Source organism: Falco punctatus (assembly GCF_963210335.1).
Source record: "Falco punctatus genome assembly, chromosome: 4".
NCBI classification, from domain to species: Eukaryota; Metazoa; Chordata; class Aves; order Falconiformes; family Falconidae; genus Falco; species Falco punctatus.
In genome coordinates this window covers 112,048,443-112,069,782 of record NC_137583.1, presented here as the reverse complement: position 1 = coordinate 112,069,782, position 21,340 = coordinate 112,048,443, and the positions used below count along the sequence as shown (strand labels likewise).

Sequence of the window (21,340 nt, the reverse complement as noted above, 5' to 3'; positions counted from 1 at the left end):
ACAACTTGGCTATTGCTTTGTGAAGCCTTGTCGTCAATTGCCATCTAAGAACTCTTCAAGGCAAAGCAGGGTTGGTAAGCACCAAAGCTGTCGGGCAGCCCCTCGGTTCAGAACTTGCTCAGAGGAGGATGGGGTGGCGGGGAGCCCATCCGCCCGTGTCGGTGCGGCGTGGCTGCCACCCGTTCTGCTTTCTGGCGGTCACCTGCTCTGGCGGCCACGTCTTCTGCAACCAGCTAGGCGTGGAATTTGAGAAAAAAGCAGGAGGGATCACTCTGTGTTGCTACCAGGCATTTTCTCTGTCAGTGGACTACAAGAGGATGGAAAATGTATGTGATTTATTTTTGTTAGTTTCATTAGTTTTGTTGTTCCTTTTTTTTTTTTATTTGGGAAGAAAAAAGGAAGGGATATGAAATAATATTAATTAACAATTTCTCTACTGAAAGATAAAGTTGAATTAATGCTTTATTTGATGTGCTCTCTGTTCTGGTTTCCTTTCGGTCTTGGTTGCTTTTTTTACATTTTCAAAATATACTCGCTACATAGAGCTGAAGCGTTACCTTGACTTGGTTGTCATGTAAAATAAAAAGCCTTTGGAATTAACCTGTGAATTGCTGTGTTCGGGACTCTGGAATACAGCCCTGCAGCAGATGTCGGTAGTAGCTCCTAGCCATCGTACGGCGCACGGGAAAGGCAGGAGGTGACTGGTAAAGCATTGACTCCACATGTTTGCCACCTAATAAAATCTCACAAGGGAGAGAAGATCTATTAAATACTACTACCTTGATATTTCTTGTGCAAGCAGTTATTGTATCTGTAAGAAGGGTATTGGTTATGGTAGGTAGAAGAGCATACAATTTTTTATAATTAACTGCAATGCATATAGCAGCCTCTGTTTGGGCTTATGAAGAAATGCTTTAGGGAACAGTTTCCTTTAATATTGTTCAACAGAAGGGTGCTTACCCTTTTTCTTGACTGTATGTTATTGATTTCTGTCAGAAATATACTGCTGGACTAAACCACTGGTCTTAATTTTGTCATATTTAAATATGAATGGGGAACAAAAGAAATCTTTGTATTTGTCAGTAGTAAGAAAAGTGCTCTGAGGCACAAATTTGCTGGTTCGTAGCTGACCTGAACATAAAATTCAGGTTACTATGTAACTTAAGTAGTGATTTTTAATGAGGGAATTGTTTAGCCTTTGCATTGTTGCTTTGTGTTACTTTTTGAATTGGAGATTTTTCGGGTATCGTTAAAATGGCTGTGGCTTTATTCTGAAAGTTTGAACTAACAGTTATATTTAAAAAAAAGAAACAAACAGCAAAATCTCCCAAACCAACCATAGCTTCATGTAAAAGCATTAAAGCCTTCCAAAGATCGAAGTCCTTTAAAAAACGATGGCGTTTTAGCGGTGGCATGGCACTGCGCTTGACATGCAGACCCAGTACAGCTGCCGACGGTGTCCTCTGGTCGGTGGTGGCAAGTGACGCTGCTGCAGACTGTGCCTGCACCAAGGTTGGGTAGTACCTGTCCTACAAGCCTTGTGTTTCTCAGCTGCCTTCTTTGTGTGCAGCAATGTTACTGAATGCTAACAATCAACAGTGCCTAATTAGCTCCTTTTTACTTTGAAATAAGGTCCTTGTTAGCTTTGACTGGCACTCTTAATTGTGACTCTCTTGAGCTCTGTTTTTAAAAATGTTTGCACACATCAGTCATTTGATTCAAGTGACTTACCCTTACCATGTTTAAATACTAATCTGTGTATTTGGATTATGGGGTTTGTTTTCTTCCTTGGACCCTGTGCCACAGGTATCCCTGATGTTGAATTGATCTCTGAAATTATGTTGGTTGCTGGAGGGTTTATTGACGCGTGTCTGTTAGCCAGGAAGTTCATTGTGTACACTCTCTGCAGGGAACTTTCTGAATCAGTGAGCATCTCTTTGGGCTTCTGGGTTTGATAAGTGTTAGTTAACACATACTCGTGAAGGCTGGATGTTTTATGATAATAAGTTTTTTTTTAATGTACGTGGTCTTTCATTTTGAAGGCACTTTAAATCATATGTCCATCCTTATTAAATTGATACAAATTTACAAGAAAGCGCCCTTCCCTCTGATCTTGGGACATTGGTAATGCGTTAATTCCGCATTAAAAAATTGTATATTACTGCTTCATACCCAGGATGGCTGAACTACATGGTACTGTTGTGTAATACCTGTATTTCTTATAAAACTACCTGTTAGAGAAGACAAAAACCTTATAGCAAAGTAGGAAATATTCTGAAAAACAAATAATGTGATCTATTTCGGTGAATATTTCTCTAAACTTTTCCCAGTAAATACAGTGGAGATATGTTTAAAAAGTAGAAATAAAGCATTGCTAAATAATTATTCTACTGGAAATAATTAATATTCAGAATAGTTATCTTTAAAATGTCCAACTTGTAAAACTTGGAAGGCTTATGATTCCCTCCCTGTATATGTGCTATTTACTCATTTCACACTGTATAAACTTTCACAAGACATTCTTAATATTCATTTTATTAGTGGAACAAGATCTTGGAGAACGCTTCAACCTTAAGATGTAAACTCTAACAAGTAGGGCCATCATGAAAGCAAAAGCAACTGTTTTCACACCTGCATAATTTTGAAATTATCTCTCAGTGCCAATTTTTCCTGACACAACCTTGCAATGTACCTAGAGAGAATTATTTTAAACATCCTATCTCTTAAGATATTGTCTGCTTTACTAGAACAGGGATTCCTCAACTCTAACGATTACTTTGTCCTGGAGTCATTTTCTGAATTCAGGAAAATCATTTATAGCATTGTTTGCCACTTCAATATTATTAATAGTAATAATAACAACATAATTTGAAGGCAGAGTGTTCTTGTTTGTTTACTTTTAAAATCCTACTTGTTTTACTTTTAATGGAAATGGGAGAAATCAAATCCCTTTGACAAAAATTGTGGGCTGCTGCAGAAAATGTACAGCAATTCAGAGAGCTCTGAAAATAATGGTCCAGTGTTGGGGCTTTCAGGACTTTCAACATACCTTTGGGGCATGAGGTTCCTAGGCTATGAAAACTCCTTCAGAACAGGGTTGTCAGGGCTTCCAGTGCTTATGCTGTGAAGGAAGGGACTTGTGGTCCTGTCATACCATGGCAAATAGTCTGGATGTCTTAAAGTCCTTGTACACTGGATAATCAGCACAGCAGGCTGGTGTAAAGATGCATAGCTTGCTCTTCAACAGCCCATCAGACAGCAAACCAATAAAAAATTTGGGGAAAAAAAAAAAAGATGAAATCTTTCCTAAATCTAAGCAAAAGCCCAGCATATTCCTAAATTTCCTATTTTCCTAATCAGCTCTATGTTTCACTTCTTTGCCTAGGTGTACCATTTCTAAAATGTGGAGATTTGTTTTCATTGCAGACACTCAGCATCTTTAGTACCTTAGAAAATAACGGCCATTTTTCTTACTGATGGTGAACTGTTCTGATGTTGAAAATGGCTTCTTATTTTTAATTCTTTGTGATCTATTTAGTGCATTTGATTCACAATTATAGTGTCACTGTCATGGAAGAGGATAGTAATATGTCAACTTTAAAAACTGTTAAATTGTGAGTTTGCTACTGTTTTGGTGGCGGTTTTTTCCTTTTTTTCTTTTTTCTTTCTTTTTTGTTTGGGTGATAATACTAAGTAGGCTGTATTTATATTGAAGTTTTAGGTGTGGTTGCAGCAAATGTTCTCAAATCCTGCCTGACTGGTGGCCAGTTTGGGTGCTGACAGCAGGGTGGTTACACCCCCAGAGAGATTTTTGGAAGGGAGGGAGGGGTGGTGTGCACACCCCGAGGAAACTGTAGAGCATCACAAGGGGGGTGATGCAGGCTGAGGTGGAGAGATGGTGGCTGTGTAACTCCTGGCTGCAGCAGCACAGAGGCCAGGGAGGAGCTGGTTATCCATACTGAGCCAGCTGCTCTTATAGCTGCTGGTCCCACTGCTGGTTATGCCGGAATTAACCCTCTGGTATCTCTGTGAGCTGCAAGAACACATTTAAGCGTAGGTGCAACCTTATGTTTAGAGAGCTGTAACTTCATGACAGACCGCTTCAAGTTTTATTGGGGTGCTGTTCAAATTGTTTAAATCTCAAAAATGGTTCAAACTCCTCCTATTTGTGTGTTACCAAAGAAGGAGGGGGAAAGAGGTGAGCTTTTACACAGCTCTGGAAAAAGGAGGAAGAGGGACTGAAGAGCGTATGTGTGATGGAGAACTTGTGCCTTCTGTGCTGGATATCTGCCTTCCCACCGGCAGGGCCTGGGGGAGGTTACGAGCTTTTTCTCTGCCCTTCACTGACCAAATGTTTCTAGGCTTTTCTTCTAGGCTGACTTCGCTGTTTCTTTCTTTCTTTAACGTTGGTGTTGGAGCTGGGTGCAAAATATATTTGCAGTCTGTCCAGTCTTCTCTTTTGGAAACAGAGAAGCATTGCTAGCATCAAGTCAAGTTAGGAGAAGCTTGGCAGCCTTTTGCTTGCCTTGTTTCATCATAGAGGTATGGTTGCAATGAATACAATAATACTTGATGGTGCAAATTTTATCATTTAAAAATAGGGAATGAAGTGGTAGAATATGAAAAATTAGATAGATATATACATTTCGCCCTTTTTTGTTTTTTCTTTACTGGTCTAAAGCCAGTGCAAGACGACAAGGGAATAAAAAAAGTGTCATTTTACTCTATGTGTAAACTGAATGTTTTCTCTGTAACACTACCACTTTTATTTTCTGTGCTAACATGACTAGTTAAAATGTTTTCACAGGACCATTGTGAGCAGGGACTTTGTGCTTCAAGTCAGTTTTGGTAGTTGCCGGCTCACTGAAACGAGGAGACAAGAACAGACCTGAAGATCAGGTAAAATCTTCGTTTAAAGCATCTAAGGAGGTGCATCTGGTGTTTTGCCTTTGAATAAAAACAGAATCTTAAAAGGAGAAGGATTTAATGCTCTCGTGAATTGTAGTTTACTATCCTTTTCCCGGTGCTTATGCAAGCCTGAAGAGACTTCAGTTGCTTAAAATAGTGACAGGTGATATATCCTGATTTTCCAGGGGTCTGATCAGTGACCTGTTTCCAGCTCTGGATGTTCCGAGGAAGAGGAACCTGAAATTTGAACAGATGGTTAAACAATCTACCCTGGAGCTTCACTCTCAGCCCGAACAGAGCTTTATTCTCAAAGTAAAAGAATTCATTGCCTTTAATTGCTCCCCTTAAGAATTTCAATCAAAATAATTGCAAATGGGTTGTATTAGACATGAAGGTTATTTTTGAGTATGTTACAGTATTGATAAGGTGTCCTCAGTGTCTCGGTATTTCAAAGGCATTTTGTTATGGCAGTAATACTCCTCAGTATGACAAATATGCCCGTAAGGAAACGTATCCTGTTCAAAAAAGCTGTCTACAGTGACAAACATGTTTGTTTGTGTTCGGTACCCAGCATTTGTACTTGGTAGCAAATTAATCATTGGTGATTATTTATAGGGAGGAAAAAAGAGTAAGGGAGCAAAAACATATAAATCAGAAAGCACGGCTTTGGAATGTGCACGGCTACATATGGATTTTGTGTGTTCTGGTATTTCCATATAGTATACTGCACATTGTGCTTATACGCATTAAAAACATGCATGTACATGTATGTATGCATGTATAGTTATAAGGATTAGTAGTCAGTAAGCTAAATTTAAACACTAGATTTAGTTTGAATTACAGACAGGTTGAAAAGGTGAAACAGAAATGCTGGACCAAATAAAAGGTGTGCCTGTTAGCACTACTAGAAAGTATATTCCCACCCTCCTTCAAGGAACATCCACATTTGCTGTATGCGACAGCACACTCCTTACCTTTGTTAAGGTATGTTGGAAACTGAAATAACTGGGTTAGTTAAATGTGACTGATCTCAGGATTTATAAAGGATTTTCTGCTCTTCTCTTACCTTGTTCCATTATCCTGACAGAATGGTGAAAGACAACATGCTATACCTTGGGGCATTATGAACTTTGCAATCAGCCTGCTAACTTTGATTCCTGCTAACTGGGTGAATCCGAAGATGAGCGCTGAGGAACATGGGCGTGTTCCTGTTCGACTTTAGAAAATCAATGTGGATGCTCTTTGCTAAGACAGAAATCTGTAAGCAGCCAAGCCGTTTTTGTTCTGTGGCTCACAGAATTATTTCTTTAGAAGAGATGTATTACTTTAGTGGACTGATTTTGTATTTTACCAAATTATAGCTGCACAACTGTTCTGAGTGTGGAATTCACTCTGCTAAAGTGATGGCAAAATTGCGATGTGTTCTGTATCCCTGGGTTGGCACAATCCCACTGGACTGTGTGGTTCTCCAGCAGAATAGGATTTGTTCTTAATTGTTGAGGTAAATGCATTTGTTAATTTAAGCCAATTCTCTTTCCATTTTCCGGGAGACAAACAATGTTGCTTGATGCAACATGAGCTCAGCTGATGCAAATCTGCTGAGGAGGTGTAAGTCCTATTTTTCCTGTTAAAGGAACATGGAGGGGGGGAGAATTTTTTGTTAATAACTGTGTCTCTGTAATAAGTAGGGCAACAGGAGAGGAATGGTGCTCACGGAGTATCCCTTGTGTGGTAGGTTCTTCAGCTGGAAGAGCTACTGGCAGTGTGTCACTGTGTTATGATCGGAAATGTGAGGACTGGAAGGAGGAAGGCACCTGCCTAGCTATGCAGCACGTGTTCTGTCTTACGCAGCAAAGAAATTTCCATGGTTCTTGCAGAAAACATTCTACCTATTGCCTTCGCCTTAGGCTGCAGTGTAATAATATGCAGTTCAGGCCAGCCAGCCACCTGATGTACAAGGGCAAAGCTCAAAAGTTGTATGCAAGTTCTGCATTTTATGTGTTGTTCGCATGTCCCAAAGGAAAATTAATCGTGACACCAAGTAATGAGCATTCAATTTGACAGATAGACTGAGTAATACTTTGTTCTGGAAGGAAAAGCAGGATGGGTTAATTCGGCTTCTAGACAGAAATAGTGGAATATATTGCCAAAACACTAGACAAATACTTCTAATGGTAACGCTTGCCCATTTCTGCTACTAAATGTTGGCAGCTGCATGGATTTTATTCCCCATTTAACACTTTCTATTAAAATCGTCTGCAGAGTACAGCTGTTCCAGAACAGGAGTCTCCTTTCCTATCCTTAGGCTTAACGGAAATTTGGGACTAGACTAGCACAGAGGTGTGAGTAAATCAAGGTGAACTGTTGACTGAGTGCAGGGATTTGCAGTCAGAGACCCAGTTCAGGAAAAAAAGACAAAAGATGCCTATTGTATCAAAATTGTGTCACTCCCATGCTGCCTGTTCCTCCTCTTCAGGTGCTGAAAGTTCTGCATCACATGTATGTGAACATGGAAAAAAAAAAAAAAAGCCTGTTTGGAATGACTTTAATCCAAAAGTTCCGACAGCTGTTTGGTTTTTGGTTTTGTACACCATGCAACCTGAGAATGGAAAGATGGCAAGTAACATGTGTTCTTACTAAGGCCTATTCCTGTAGGCATATTTCTCAGTCAGAAATGGTCAATGCCAGAATTCAGAGATGGTGTTAGAGACCAAATTCTTGCAGTTTTCTGTGTTTTGCTGCAATGAGATGTGGGTGCAGAACACTGATGCCTGTGGAAAGACTGGAGGCAGGGCAGGATGCTGGCAGGCAGAAAGCCCAAACAATGCCGATTCATCTGCTTCAAAGGGCAAATTATTCTCTCCTCAGACCCATGAAAACTTCCATATTTCACCCATATTATTAAGACTAATGACATACTCTCCTGTAACCGAAATAGAAATAGGTTGTTAGTATATGAAATGCACTCATTTTGCTGTATCAGGTGTTCACTGAAAATATTTTTTTATTTTATCTGGAATAACCACCTAATAAGCAAGCAAAGGAAAAAAGCCTGGGTTTGATACTACAAAAGCTTCTTGTTTCAGTGATGCGCTAAGTCTTCTGAAGCTTTAATTGCTGTGGTGGTGTTAGTTAAGCACTACAGTGATGGGATTCTGCTGTAATATAATCTGCAGATCTGTCATCTCTTCTGAGAGCCCAAGATAATATTACCCATGAGGGGCCAAAATGTTTAGTTTTAGATGGATGTATAGACCCTATGTGGCTTAAGTTGGTCAACACTTTTAGATGATAAAAAGGCGAGCAACTGAGAAGCAAGTACAGTGGCTTCTCCTTCTACCTGTTTTCACATTTTCCTCTTCCTTTATTTTTCTGGAGGTAGTTTTGCAGTATGCATTCCTTTTTTCTTCTAATTTTGTAATTTCTTTTGTTTTCACTATTGCTAAGTAATATTTTAGCATCTGGCTAGCACATTATGTCTTGCTTATTTTGTACAACAAAAAGACTTAAAGTACCCTGCATATAAGGGTGATTGTGCCTCCTAGTGTATGAGTTGATGCAATTCAAGATGTCAGTCATAAGATTATTGAAACCGGTGTTTTGAAAGCCTCTCAGTAAAATAGATTTAAGATTCCATGAATGAAGACATCACATCACTGTACTAAGGAAAGCTAGTGTTAGGAAATGTAAATAAGTCAGTTTAAGAGCTAGCAGTAGTATCCAGACATCTTATTCCTATTTTAGTAATTATACAGCTAAACTAATTTTTTTGGCTGTCCGAAGCACTGTAATGTAATGAAATCCAAATAATCTGAATGTAACCTTGGAAGGTGACTGTAGTTTAGCCCATTCTAGTCCATTCTCTTAAGCTTTCCTGTCTTAAGAACTTAAAGCTATCTGGTGGCAGCCTCCAGTTACTCAGCAAGGGGTCTGCCTGGGGCTGGCCATGCAGCCTGACTTCAGCTCGTGAACAGAAAAGGGGCTTTCCCAAGGGACCTCTCAGGGTGCCCAAGCGCAGGCTCCTGTTCTGAACCGGTTTCTGTGTGTTTCCATTGCCGCTGAGAGAGGCTGTCCCGCCCCGGCTCTTAACAGCTTCCAGAACTCACGTTGGCGAAACAGGCTAGTCATCTTGTGAATGAATTAGATGTCAGAAACTCATACAAGATCAAATAAAATCTTTTGAATTTGTCCTTCTAGGTGTTTCTAAAGTAGAAAAAAAAAACTATAGCCATGTTTGAATCAAGTTTGTTGAGCTACATTTGAGAAATGGCATTTGTGCGTGGTGTTGCAGGGAATCCTTGCTCCTTTGGGGGCTATAATAAGCATGTGATCGCCCTCATCGTATTCTTGCTCGTGTATCTTTGTTTGCTTTTGCTGAACAATTTACTGATGATTTCTAGGTTCTGACCCTTATGGGAGTGAACGTGTGCCTATGACTTGGGTCATGCAGCTGCTATTTGAGGTGCACCATGTACTGCTGCCCCAGCTGCAGTATCCAGAGCTGGTGTCCTCTGTCTGAACACCCAGTACCTGAGGTGGGATCTGTGACTGTCTGATTATGATAATTAACATTTTTAAGATCCATCTTGAAGATTAATGGGAATAGACTTCATTATTGGTATTGATTCTTCCTTCTAGTTTCTATTCTGATAGTGGAATGATTTAGTTGGTGGCCATATATATTCTCAAATATGCAGACAGGAAAATTTCACCCATCGATTAAATATTTTATTTCCCCCTACTACGTACACTTCACTTTTGGGCCCCTCACTTCAAGGGGGACATAGACATGCTGGAGTGTGTCCAAGGAAGGGCAGTGAAGCTGGTGAAGGGTCTAGAGAACAAGTTTTACGAGGAGCAGCTGAGGGAACTGGGGTCGTTCAGCCTGGAGGAGACTCAGTGGGGTTCTCCTGGCTTTCTACAACTACCTGGAATGAGGTTGTAGGCAGATGGGGGCAGGTCTCTTCTCCCAGGTAACAAGTGACAGGACAGGAGGAAATGGCCTCAAGTTGTGCCAGGGGAGGTTTAGATTGGATATTAGGAAAAGTTTTCTTCACTGAAAGGGTGGTCAAGCAATGAAATGGGCTGTCTAGGGGACGTGGTGGAGTCACCATCCCTGAAGGTATTTAAAAAATGTGTAGATACGGTGCTTAGTGGTATGGTTTAGTGATGGACTTGGCAGTCGTGGGTTGATGGTTGGACTACTTGATCTCAAAGGTCTTTTCCAACATAAATGATTCTATAATTCTGTCTTACAACAGCTTCCACCCGCCCTTCCCTTCTCCCCAGGCTCAATCTCACTCCCGATTTCTCTACCTCCTCCCCCTGAGTGGTACAGGGGGACAGGGAATGGCAGTTGTGGTCAGTTCATCACATGTTGGCTCTGCTGCTCCTTCCTCCTCACACTCTTTCCCTGCTCCAGCGTGGAGTCCCTCCCATGGCAGACAGTTCTCCATTAACTTCTCCAGCGTGAGTCCTTCCCACGGGCTGCAGTTCTTCACAAACTGCTCCAGCGTGGGTCCTTCCTTGGGGTGCAGTCCTTCAGGAACAGGCAGCTCCAGCGTGGATCCCCTGTGGGGTCACGGGTCCTGCCAGAAAACCTGCTCCAGCCCGGGCTCCTCTCTCCATGGGGCCATGGGTCCTGCCAGAACCCTGCTCCAATGTGGCTTCCCAGGGGGTCGCAGCCTCCTTCGGGCATCCACCTACTCCAGCGTGGGGTCCTGCATGGGCTGCAGGTGGGGTTCTGCCCCATCGTTAACCTCCATGGGCTGAGGGGCACAGCCTGCGTCTCCGTGGGCTTCACCAAGGGCTGCAGGGGAATCTCTGCTCTGGTGCCTGGAACACCTCTGCCCCCTCCTTCTGCACCAACCTTGGTGTCTGTCTTATCTCTCTCTCACATAGTCTCACTCCTCTCTCGGGCTGCTGTTTTGCAGCAGTGTTCCCCCCTTCTTGAATCTGTTGTCCCAGAGGCACCTCCGTCATTGCTGATGGGCTCCGCCTTGGCCAGCGGGGGGGCTGTCTTGGAGTCAGCTGGCATTGCTCCATCAGACACAGGGGAGGCTTCTGGCATCTTCTAACAGAAGACACCCCTGTAGCCCCCACCGCTACCAAAACCTTGTCACGCAAACCCCATACAAGCAGTGAACTGACCATCTGCTTTTTGTAATGAGATCTGGCAGTAGCAAGAATTGAATAACTTGGCTACTGTTCTCTGACAGCTTTTTAATAATTGTCACTGTCTTTGATACTGTTAAGGACACTTAACAGTATATAGTTAATATATATAATAGCTTGGCTTTTCATTTCTCTTGCTCCTTTGGATCACAGTGCTTCTCTTTTAACTCGTTTTATGTCTATTCATAGACATATTCATGCAAATTAATTAGGAGAACAATATTTTATAAAGAATATGAGTTTCCATGCATAAACGGGAATTTAGCTGGTCAAGGCACAGCGCATTACCTTGAAGCAGTGCAATGGGATCTTTTCCTTTTGCATTTCTTGAGCTGATCCAGAATGATTCCTACAAATTTTAGTAGGAAGTGAATGTTTTTGACGTGTCGGTTGGTGTTTTTATTTTCAAGCAGCATGACTGCTGTTCCATGTCAAAATTCAATTTTGCAGCATTCTAGTGTGTCATCAGCATTTCAGTCAGGTCTGTCTGTCTTTCTTAGAGTTGCATGCCGCTGGGACCAGAAGCCTTCAGTGCACGTATTTCCCAGAGAAATCTTGTCAGTACGAGAATTTAATTGAACAGCGTGAGTCTGTACAATCTGCTTGCTTAGGGTGATGAGGATCAGAGGACTGGTGAGGACAGAGCGAAGCAACGTGATCTCTCAAGCAGAGGAGCATAGAGATGGAAGCAGCAGGCAACAAACTGTCCAAGTACAATAGCTGTGAATGAGTAAATGATCAGTTTAGACTGTGTTTGACTAATACTGTGTGAACATGAGCAGGGGATAAAACTCCCCAATTCTTTGGAACGTAGAGAGGCGTCTGGCTGCTAATCTGAAGCATGTGCTATATTTAGCGTAATGATGAGGAATTTTAGACTTGGTTGTGATAAGAACTAGCAGATGAGAAAGTCTACTTGTTTGTCTTCAGTTGCATAGAGCCAGACTTTTTCTGGCTATATATATACTGCTGTAGATATCTGCATGGCAAGTTATGTTGAACTTGGGTGTCACATAATCTTCGGTCTTGTGTACAGTTTACACACTGGTATTTTAAATAGTCTGTTCTCAAACAGCATAAAACAGATACAGAATCCTTGCTCCCCCTGCTTTTTCGTGGTGCAGCCCTCTGAAAGTGGGAGCAAACCATCATCTAGGTCCTTTCTCCCTGCCCTCCCTGGGAAAAAAGGATGCAGTCCAGGAAAAGGAGTTTAGCTATATACCAGTATGCTCGGCTGTCGTAACAGCTCTTAGAAATGCCGCAGCGTGATGACCTTTGCAGGAACAAACAAAAATATTGTAAGGCTGGTGGCACTTATTTCTGACTTACAGCCAGTGCAGTAATATTTGTATATTGCACTAAAGGCAGTCATAAACAATTCTAAAAAGTCAACACAAGTTTGCATTTCAAAGATAGAGAGAGAAAAAATGGGATCCTATGCAGGAGTAAAAAATGCTTAAAATTACTGCATATGTGAAACATACGTGAGACGAAATTTGAGAGGCTCTTATATATTAAACCTGGACCCTTATTTTGGAGGCCCACAGGGATTCAGAGGTTTTGTATTGCAGCAGTCCGCCGTAACAAGAAATACAGCATATTTATGGCATTGCACGTAATTCCCTGACTTCTCAGTTCATGTGTTGCTTCTGTTAGTAATGCCTTAGGTAGCTTGGGGCTAGCCATTTCATCTCTCTGTACAAGCATTCTGCCTCTCTCTAATTAAATGCTTGCTAAATTCATTAGTGTTGGTTGCTCTTGTACTCTGATAATGAGGCGCTACATTATTAAACATTATTAAGGAATGGAACTGAGCTCTGTTTGTTTAATATATAAATGATCTGATACTGCACATCCAGATGTTGACATTTTACATTTACTTAATATGCCTTGTTATTCTAAACTCTTCTGTTTGCCTGCTTCTAAATAAGTTAGTATGAGAGAAGAAAACTAATTTTTGAAGATGAGTGTTAAGAATTTGCCATTATATACATGGCTAAACTGCATCGTCTTCTTCATATACCTTGCTTTAAGTAGTTTAGAATGAAGTCCTTTGCTGCATTTTATCAGAAGAACTCTTCTTTTCTTTGCCCTCTGAAAGGAGCTCCTAGACAATAATGAAGCACAGCAAGGAATTGAAATCTCGCTACTGAAATTTAAATTCCTTCTTGAGGTCAGTGTCACCTTCCTGGGAGTAAGACTCACAGGTTGCTCTCTTCACATATTTATTTATCGCAGGCAGTCTGTTCTCTGCTGGATTGTTTACTGACCCCTGAAAATGTGCCAGTGGATTGTCCTGGAGAACTCTATGAGATGTATTTTGTCTTTCTTGTATTTGCGTGTTCGGCGAGGTGTTCTTTCAAGATTGGGTAAGTTAATGACAATGATCACAGTATCTCACTGTGCTTGAAAAACACAGATAATATGTATACACACCTACCTACCTATTTAAATAGGTGTAAACACATATGTGCATGTGTGTGAATATATGTATATGCAGGTTTCTACTCACTAATACTGGTAAGAGGTGCAGAGCAATGGTCCATGCATCTGATTTGTTGGCCTGCAGTACTGTGTACTTTTGCTATCAGAGCTCGTCTGTAAATGAGCTGACTTGACCAGAGGGAACTGACTGCCTCCAGCGCAAGACTGTGTGCAGAGTCATTTACCATTTCTAGATGAAACTGTTTACTTAGGGAAAAGTTACTGGTTGTACATTTTCATCTATACTAAAGTCCCTGGCAAGCAACAAAATGAGATACGAGGGTCACGACTACCAGAATTAAAGCATTTAGTAAAGGACTAGACAGATGTGCGTTTAATTTCACCTGTTGGATTCATACTGAGATATGTAGATATAAACAAGGCATTATAACACGTTCTAATTAATAAGATATTTTATTGTGATGCTAAAAGGCTTGGAGAAGAAAGTCCTAAAACTCTATAATTACTTGTCAGTGTTTTGCTGAGATAGACTCCAATTTCTTGAGAAATAGCTAGTCATACTTGCCTTCTAAAGAACAAAAACATAAGGTTGGCTTTACTACTGTTTAAATTAGATTAACCCCTTGTGAAGGAACAAATTTATATGTGCATCATCCATAGGTAAAGGAGCACCTTGCTTAAGTTGAAGAATCAGAAGCAGCATATCAAGAGACTGGGAAGATCTTTTTGATCGTAGTAACATCTGCTTTCCTGTCCTTCAAGAAGTCTTGCTGTTCTGCGAACACACTCGGGCAGGTCTTGTCTGAAGCAAATCACCTCTGTGGTCTCACAGCTATATAAATTTAAACTGGATTTAGGAGTTTTAGGAAATAAAATATTTGGGCTGCCTGTGTGGTGGGTTAGCCTTGGTGAATAGCCAAACACCTGCCCAGCCTCTCACTCACTGGTAGGGGGAGAAAATAGGCTGAAAAAGCTTGTGGGTCAAGATGAAGACAGGGAGATTGGTAAGCACTGTCATGGGCAAAACAGACTTTGGGGAAAATTACATTTGTTGCCAATTAGAATTGATTCGAGTAGCGAGAAACAAAGGCAAACAACTAAAACAAAACCTTTCCCCCTCCTGTCCCCCACGTTCAGCCTCCTTCACTCCTGACTCTTCCTCTCCCCGACTCCCAGCGGTGTAGGTGACTGCGGGGTTATGGTCAGTACACAGTGGTTTCTCTCTGCTACTCCTTCCTTCTCATGCTTTACCCTGTCCATGGTAATTGGAATACCATGTAGTATATGGAATTATTACAAAGCTGTCCATGGGCTGCAGTCTTTCAGGGCATATTCATTTGCTCCAGCATTGGGTCCTCAGGGTGCTGCAGTGTGGGTATCTGTTCCAGTAACGTGGAGCTCCTTTGTCCTCCGCTTCCTCCTCCTCCTCCTCACCTGACCTCGGCGTTCTGCTGTTTCTCAGTCTTTCTGCCCTTTCTCGAATACCTTTTCCCTGGGGAGGCACCAGCCTGGCTGAGGGGCTCCGCAGTGTCCTGCAGTGGGTCTGTTGGAGCTGGCCGTGTCCCACACAGGGCAGCCCCCACCCTTTCCTCACGGAGGCCACCCCGCAGCCCCCACTGCCAACAGCTTGACACCTGCGCTCAATCCAGGGTGTCATCGGAGGGCGGCCTGTCTTTAGCCCCTTAAACAGCAGGAGCACTAGGATATTGCTCCGATGTTCTTGGTTATTTCATCACAGACTACATGTGTACGCATTTAAAAATGAGATTTATTTGCAAGTCTGTTTTTCATGTGTGCTTCACGTGAATGTCTAGATGTGGAAAATGTACTGTAAACAATTAATGCACCATTTTATCGCTTTCAAATTATGAAGCTGAATTCAGCTGTTGGTGGCTTAAGAAGATGAAGGCAGTGAAGTTCCCGTCCTAGGGCACAGTATTCAATTATTACCTTGATCCAGGGATGAGAAAGTTCCTGCCCGGGGTGGATAAGGTCCTGAGTCCTGCTGTGGATCCAGGTACACTGCTGTGGTGACCACAGTGACCACACGCTGAGCGTTGCTAGATGCAGGAACATTTTAGAGTCTTGTCGCAATTTCTGATGTCCTCTTCAATGTCCTGGAAGTAACACTCTAGATGTTTTTGGATAAATCCCTGCTATCTGGGCCACGTGCCTTTAGTTGAGTGTTGAGGACTGATGATACAGCAATGCTTTTATTGATTTTTATATAATTAAAGCATTCCTGAAGATGTACCACATTCCATTTGGTAGTGGCTTGTACACTTTTTCCACAGTAGGAGAAATTCAGTCTCCAAGTCCATTTAATCATCGAAGATAATGCCCACAGCAACTGTACACCACAAATTGAAGCCTTAATGTTTTTCTATTGCCAGCTTTATTTTTGCCAGCTAAACTCCCTTCATGCTACCAGAAGGGTATGAGGTCTAGGGGAAGCAAATCACTTTATCACCTTTCCGCTATGCCTTTGATCAACTTACAAAGCTGGAATTATATTTGTGGAACAGAGGTTGTAGAAGTTATGATAGTATGATATATACCTGTCAGTGGAGAAATAGAAAGCATGAGCTATTAGTTGCAATTGCCTCAGCTGGGGTTTGGTTAGCTTTGCTCTTTTTTTTAGTGTGTTTCACATAAAATATTCTTAAATGTTTCATTGTTTTTTGATTGCATTAACTTGTAGGTCTTTTTCTTTTTAAATGCTTACATGAGTAGGAATTTCCCTGGGGAGATTAGAAGTTTGTGGGCATAGAAACGTGGAGCCGATGATCAAAAGACATTATCATCTATCCTGTAACAAGTTCTCTTTGAGGGTGAGTATTAGGTAGGAAAATACAGAGCTTGGAAAAGAAAGCTTTGTCAGGCAGTACAGATTTTGGGTGCTCACAGTAAGTAAAGCCATCCTATTGCCAACTATTTGCCCAAACAGTTTTAGCTATGCTGAAAGCCAGGCCAAAAAATAAATGGAAATACTACTTGAAAAAATGAAACCAACTGCTGGCTGCAACAGCCTTTGTTTCTCTACCGGTTTTTGGGAGAGTGGCATTCTATAAAGGTTGAGATGGAACCAATGCATTTCAGCTACAACCTGATTTCAAAATATTCTTATAAGAAGAAATCAAATACAAATTTTCAAGTAGAAATGCTGTGTAAAAAGTAATCCAGTAGAACATTTTGTTCTAGTAATTATGTCTGAGAATGAGAGAATGGTGTATCCCATTTCATTGCTTTTTAGAATTCAGTCCTAGCCAGAGAGACAAAAATTACTGTTTGCTTTTAAAACTAAACTGTGTTGTGCAAGTGTCTGATGGTTTTAGGTTTTTCTTTTCAACTTTTTTTTCTTTTCAGTTTCGGGCAATCTTTGTTCACACATATAAGACTGCACGTCTTAATTATTTTATCGATTTGTTCTTAACAAAAGGCAAACCAGTCATACTTGTTGGAAATGCTGGAGTAGGAAAAAACAGTGTTTGTGGGCAATAGGCTTGCCGCTCTCTCTGAGGCTACCTCCTGGCTACCATCCCTCTCAACTACTACACAACAGCAGCGGTGCTTCAGAGTAAGTTCCATACAGGTGCAAGAAACCTGTCTTTCCTCAACAGCAAAGGTGAAAAATATTATGTGGTTATTACAGTCTTATTGCAGTTGTTGGCTACTGCTGTTGTCTGGGTCTTGGCAAGCTTAGCACTTTGCGAAATGCAAAACTTGCGAAGTTGGAGCAGGTAAGAGGAAAGGAGGAGGATGAAACTGTTTGGGGCAAACTGACACTGCGTTCCCACACGTTGCTCTGTGCTCGTGGACAAGAGAAAAGTTGGCTTTACCTATGTTAACGAGAAGCCTTAAGCCAACTTGGCTAGCCTAGGTGTCTCTGTACTGTGCCCGTAGATGTGCCGAAAAGGACAGTCAGGGGTCGGGGTTGCTTTTGCTATGCGCCATACAATCCCCAAGGAGGGCCCATCCCTGTCCAGGGAGGTTTGGTGTCTCCAAAGGCAGGGTGGATGCAGAGCAAAGGAAATGTTCACATAACACACAAGCAGAGGGGACTAGTATGTTGGTCAAAAACGTTATACTGGTGCTAAGTTTTGGAACAAGAGGAGTCAGATAGTCAAAGTAAAATAAACTCATAAAAAGCTCCGTGTCCATTCTGGGTTTTGTAAACGACACAATCAAGGGAGAGCCCAGCTGTCGGTGGATATGCCCTCTTTGCCTTCTGTTTTTTTATCCTTAGAGTAACTTGAACTGATGAACTATACAGAAAAAAAAAATATACATGCCCTATCCGTTGTACAGCTTTTCACAGCTGGAAAAAGCACTTGAGAAAGAAGTTAATACACTGGCTTATCCTTTCATGTGTCTAGGAGAAGCTACAGAAAGCAACATCTCACTTCTAAATTTTTTTCCAAAGTTTAAGAAGTCTTCAGGTAAAATCTTTAGAAGCATTAAGTTTGCTTGATGCTTCATTTAACTACTTGTGCAGTCATGTTCTTCATTTTCTAGCCAATCTGCATTGCTGCTAGTGGACCAAATTGTCACTAAGACTAAAAAAATAAGTATAAATCTACAAATCTCCATTGAATAAGTTTTTACCCTCTTTTATTCTTTCCTGTCTCATGTTGATTTCTTCTGTATTCAGGTCAGATAAGGAAATACCACTTTCTGTTTGCTTTGTACCTTAGTTTGTTCTTTGAAGTGTTCCCAAATTCACGTTAACATAGAATCCTGCATTAACCGAACTTAATCTCCTTTTTGCCGCTCAAAATGAATGGAGAGATTAAGAGAAAATAACTCTGCTGTGCATCAGAGCGAAATCATGAGCTGTTGTAAAGCGTCATAGGTCTTTAATGGGGAATGGGCTTTAAAAAATTTTCAGGTGTTCCTCTGATCAGAGAGGGATTTTTTAGCTAATGATTGCCATTCCAGCAGCAACCATGACCAAGGCACTAAATCACAAAAGCATAACACTTCCCATTGCACACAAAAGCTGATGAACTCCTGGGCAGCAAAGCTTGCAAACATTTTTTTGGTGAACTGTGATGGAATGATTTTATATGTCATGTATAGCTCCGAATGTCTGCCTCGTGTTGTTTCTGTGTACCAATGCTTCTTCCCATAAAATGCACTCAAGTGATACGCTGAAATGCCTTCATGTGTTTTAGGCTACTACTCCAAGCACTTGTTTGGAATAATTAAATTGATGGGTTTTTTTTTCCTTTCTTTTTAATGGAAAGAGGCGCTCCCATAAAAAAAACCACAAACAAGCACTTTAAATTGTCGCAGTTCAAAAAGAAGAGCTAAAGAGCTAACTTGAAATGCAGTTATTCAGTACATTGCCACGTTCTTTTCATAGTTTAGAGGTTAAAAGATTTTTTCTTACAGTTCACATCAGTTTTATTCTGCAGTATTTCCTTGCAAATCCCATCTTATCTGTATCCACATAACTTTTTTTGAGGTATCTGCTAGAGTGGGTGAGATTAGCATGTAGTGTTGGGTTTTATTTAGCATTCCCCCAAGGCGTATGACTCACCCGCTCTGTCTCTGTAACAGCAGAAAAATTCAAAATGTTACTTGATAGAGGCAGGTTTTGATGCAAACTCATATTCGTACATTAAGCTTGGGGTCTTCAATGGTACTGAAGTCTGGAACAGTGCCACAGAGAAGGCATTTGCATAAACATTCAGGTACAGTGGAATTTAATAAAATATGTTTCCTTATTGTATTGTAATAATGCAGTATTTTAAAAAAGTAATAGATTATAGTTGTGGACATTATTTAAATATTCGATAAGTTTAAGAATCAAGAAGGAATATTCCTACTTCTGGTTTTAAAAGTACAGGTGTATACATACCTAGGTATAAGAAGATTTTCTTCCTCTAGCTAAGATTTTAAGGTTATTAAAATATTTTAAGCCTTTCATACACACATTTTTCTCCCTTTTGTGGTAGAAAAGCAGGATTAGGTGTAGCCATGGCTTTTTTGCACCCTATTTATGATCAACCAGTTGCAAATATGTTGAGGTTCTACATTTCTGTCTTGTCCTCCAGCACACCTTCACTTTTAATTTGCTTATTTTTCTTTTCCAGCCAGTAACCATCCTTTTGGCTGACTGTGACTAGATGCAAATGTCTTTGGAAGCTTTTGTTAACCTTTCTTGAATCGGCCAGACAAAATCACTGTTGAGGTTTGCAAAATATTTATTTCACTGTTTGAAGAATCTAAGATGACAACACAATGCTCCTTTTGTCCTAATGGAAACTGCTTGCAGTGATGTGTTTGTTCATGCTGCTTTGCCTAAGAAACCAAAAAGTCTGCTGCAAGTCAGAACCCTGGTGGTGCTGTGACATACCGCATTCAGCTGTGAGCATGCAAGCGTAGTTTCCATATCCTACAAGCTCTCATGAACATGTTGCCCAATTTAAAAAAAAAGCCAAACAACAAGAAAAGTTCAAACACATTTGCTTACATTTCACCTTTTTTTTTTTTTTTTACCTAATCCAAAGAATTTTAACATACAGCCTAGTACAATGGAAAAAAAGAAGTCTATACCCTGCATTTTTTCCCAGTTCTACTTATTATACATGGAACTGATGATTATTTTTTTTCTTCCTCACCCTCCTTTCTTTTTGACAAATATTAAAATCTTAAAAAATAATGGCATTGGTCATCTGAAAACTAATAGCAGGTGTATCCCAAATTCATGATAATATTGACTGGACAAAAAAATATCTGGGCTAGATGTGCAAAATTTTTGAGACATCTTCTTCCTCTTGCCCAGCAATGTTTAGTGGGAAATCTCATGCATATAAAATCTGAATTAAATTCCCTCCTGTGCTGTGAAGGTTATAACCACCATCTTCCCTGAATGTTTCATAACCATCTTTGGGTCAAGTCCCTGCTCTGAATGAGGAAGAAAGAGCTTTTGAAATTATGCTACTCACTGAAGAGAAGAGCTCCCATCACTGGGGCATACTGAAAAGTTTTCCTTGAAGTCCACCTATTACTGTGGTTTCATTTTGTGCAAAACGTTTTGTGATCATTTGGACAACAAAAATGTATGACTTAGGAAGGACGATAAGATTGTTAGTCTCCAGTCCTGCTTTAATAAATTCTTAATGATTTATGCAGGTTCTTATTTCCATGCACAAAATAGAAGCAGTGCAATTAGAAATCAAACTTCTGTGGACAATTAATCCTTTCTTCTGAATCTGCAGAAAACTTCACAAAGTGGAAAAAGTTGAGAATCACATCATGCTAAAGTTTAATATTTTAATAATGCTTCATACAAGTGGTTTTCTTCTGTATTGTCAAGATGATTTAGAAACTTTCTGTTATTCTTTCCCGTACACCTCTAAGGGGAGCAGTGCCATTGGATAAAAATTACATAAACTCAAAATCTATGTCTCAAGATTTTGGAGTTTTGATGAATACATAAAAGTATTTGTATTATTTTTTTCACTGTTGTTGAACGCAGATCATCGGATAACAAAATTACTACAACAGTGAAAAAATGAATAAGCACCTTGTTTTGGGGAATAGGCTGAAATTTAATGCAATCAGCTTAATATTCCTTAGTATGGGAATGGCACACTAGTTTCCCCATTAGATGACCTGGTTAAATATTATTTATCATTCATATTTTTACACTTTACATATGGTAAAGTCCTTGTGTAATCCTTCCCAGGAGAAGAAGAAAATAATCTTCACTGATAAACTTGCTCAGTGTCAGGATACCTGGTGATTTTACATTTAAAGCATTTCAGTTCCAAAGGATGCGGGTGGATATGCAGTAAGATTTTTG

The 21,340-nt window shown here is 40.5% G+C and overlaps 1 protein-coding gene across 1 annotated transcript in view; it reads left to right on the top strand.

Moving 5' to 3' along the window:
• The window catches only part of DNAH11 (dynein axonemal heavy chain 11), a gene marked incomplete at its 5' end in the record, with an annotated part of 158,358 nt that overhangs the window by 48,438 nt on the left and 88,580 nt on the right, over window positions 1-21,340 (top strand). The window contains 18 exon segments of the mRNA XM_080383229.1: window positions 1,661-1,925; window positions 4,808-4,832; window positions 4,835-4,929; window positions 5,053-5,082; window positions 5,086-5,254; window positions 7,265-7,474; window positions 7,477-7,508; window positions 7,512-7,524; window positions 8,076-8,192; window positions 9,309-9,377; window positions 9,380-9,443; window positions 11,694-11,793; window positions 13,261-13,408; window positions 13,411-13,451; window positions 15,385-15,453; window positions 15,457-15,544; window positions 16,730-17,004; window positions 17,006-17,104. Of these exon segments, the coding sequence (XP_080239355.1) occupies window positions 1,661-1,925; window positions 4,808-4,832; window positions 4,835-4,929; window positions 5,053-5,082; window positions 5,086-5,254; window positions 7,265-7,474; window positions 7,477-7,508; window positions 7,512-7,524; window positions 8,076-8,192; window positions 9,309-9,377; window positions 9,380-9,443; window positions 11,694-11,793; window positions 13,261-13,408; window positions 13,411-13,451; window positions 15,385-15,453; window positions 15,457-15,544; window positions 16,730-17,004; window positions 17,006-17,104 (1,909 nt within the window).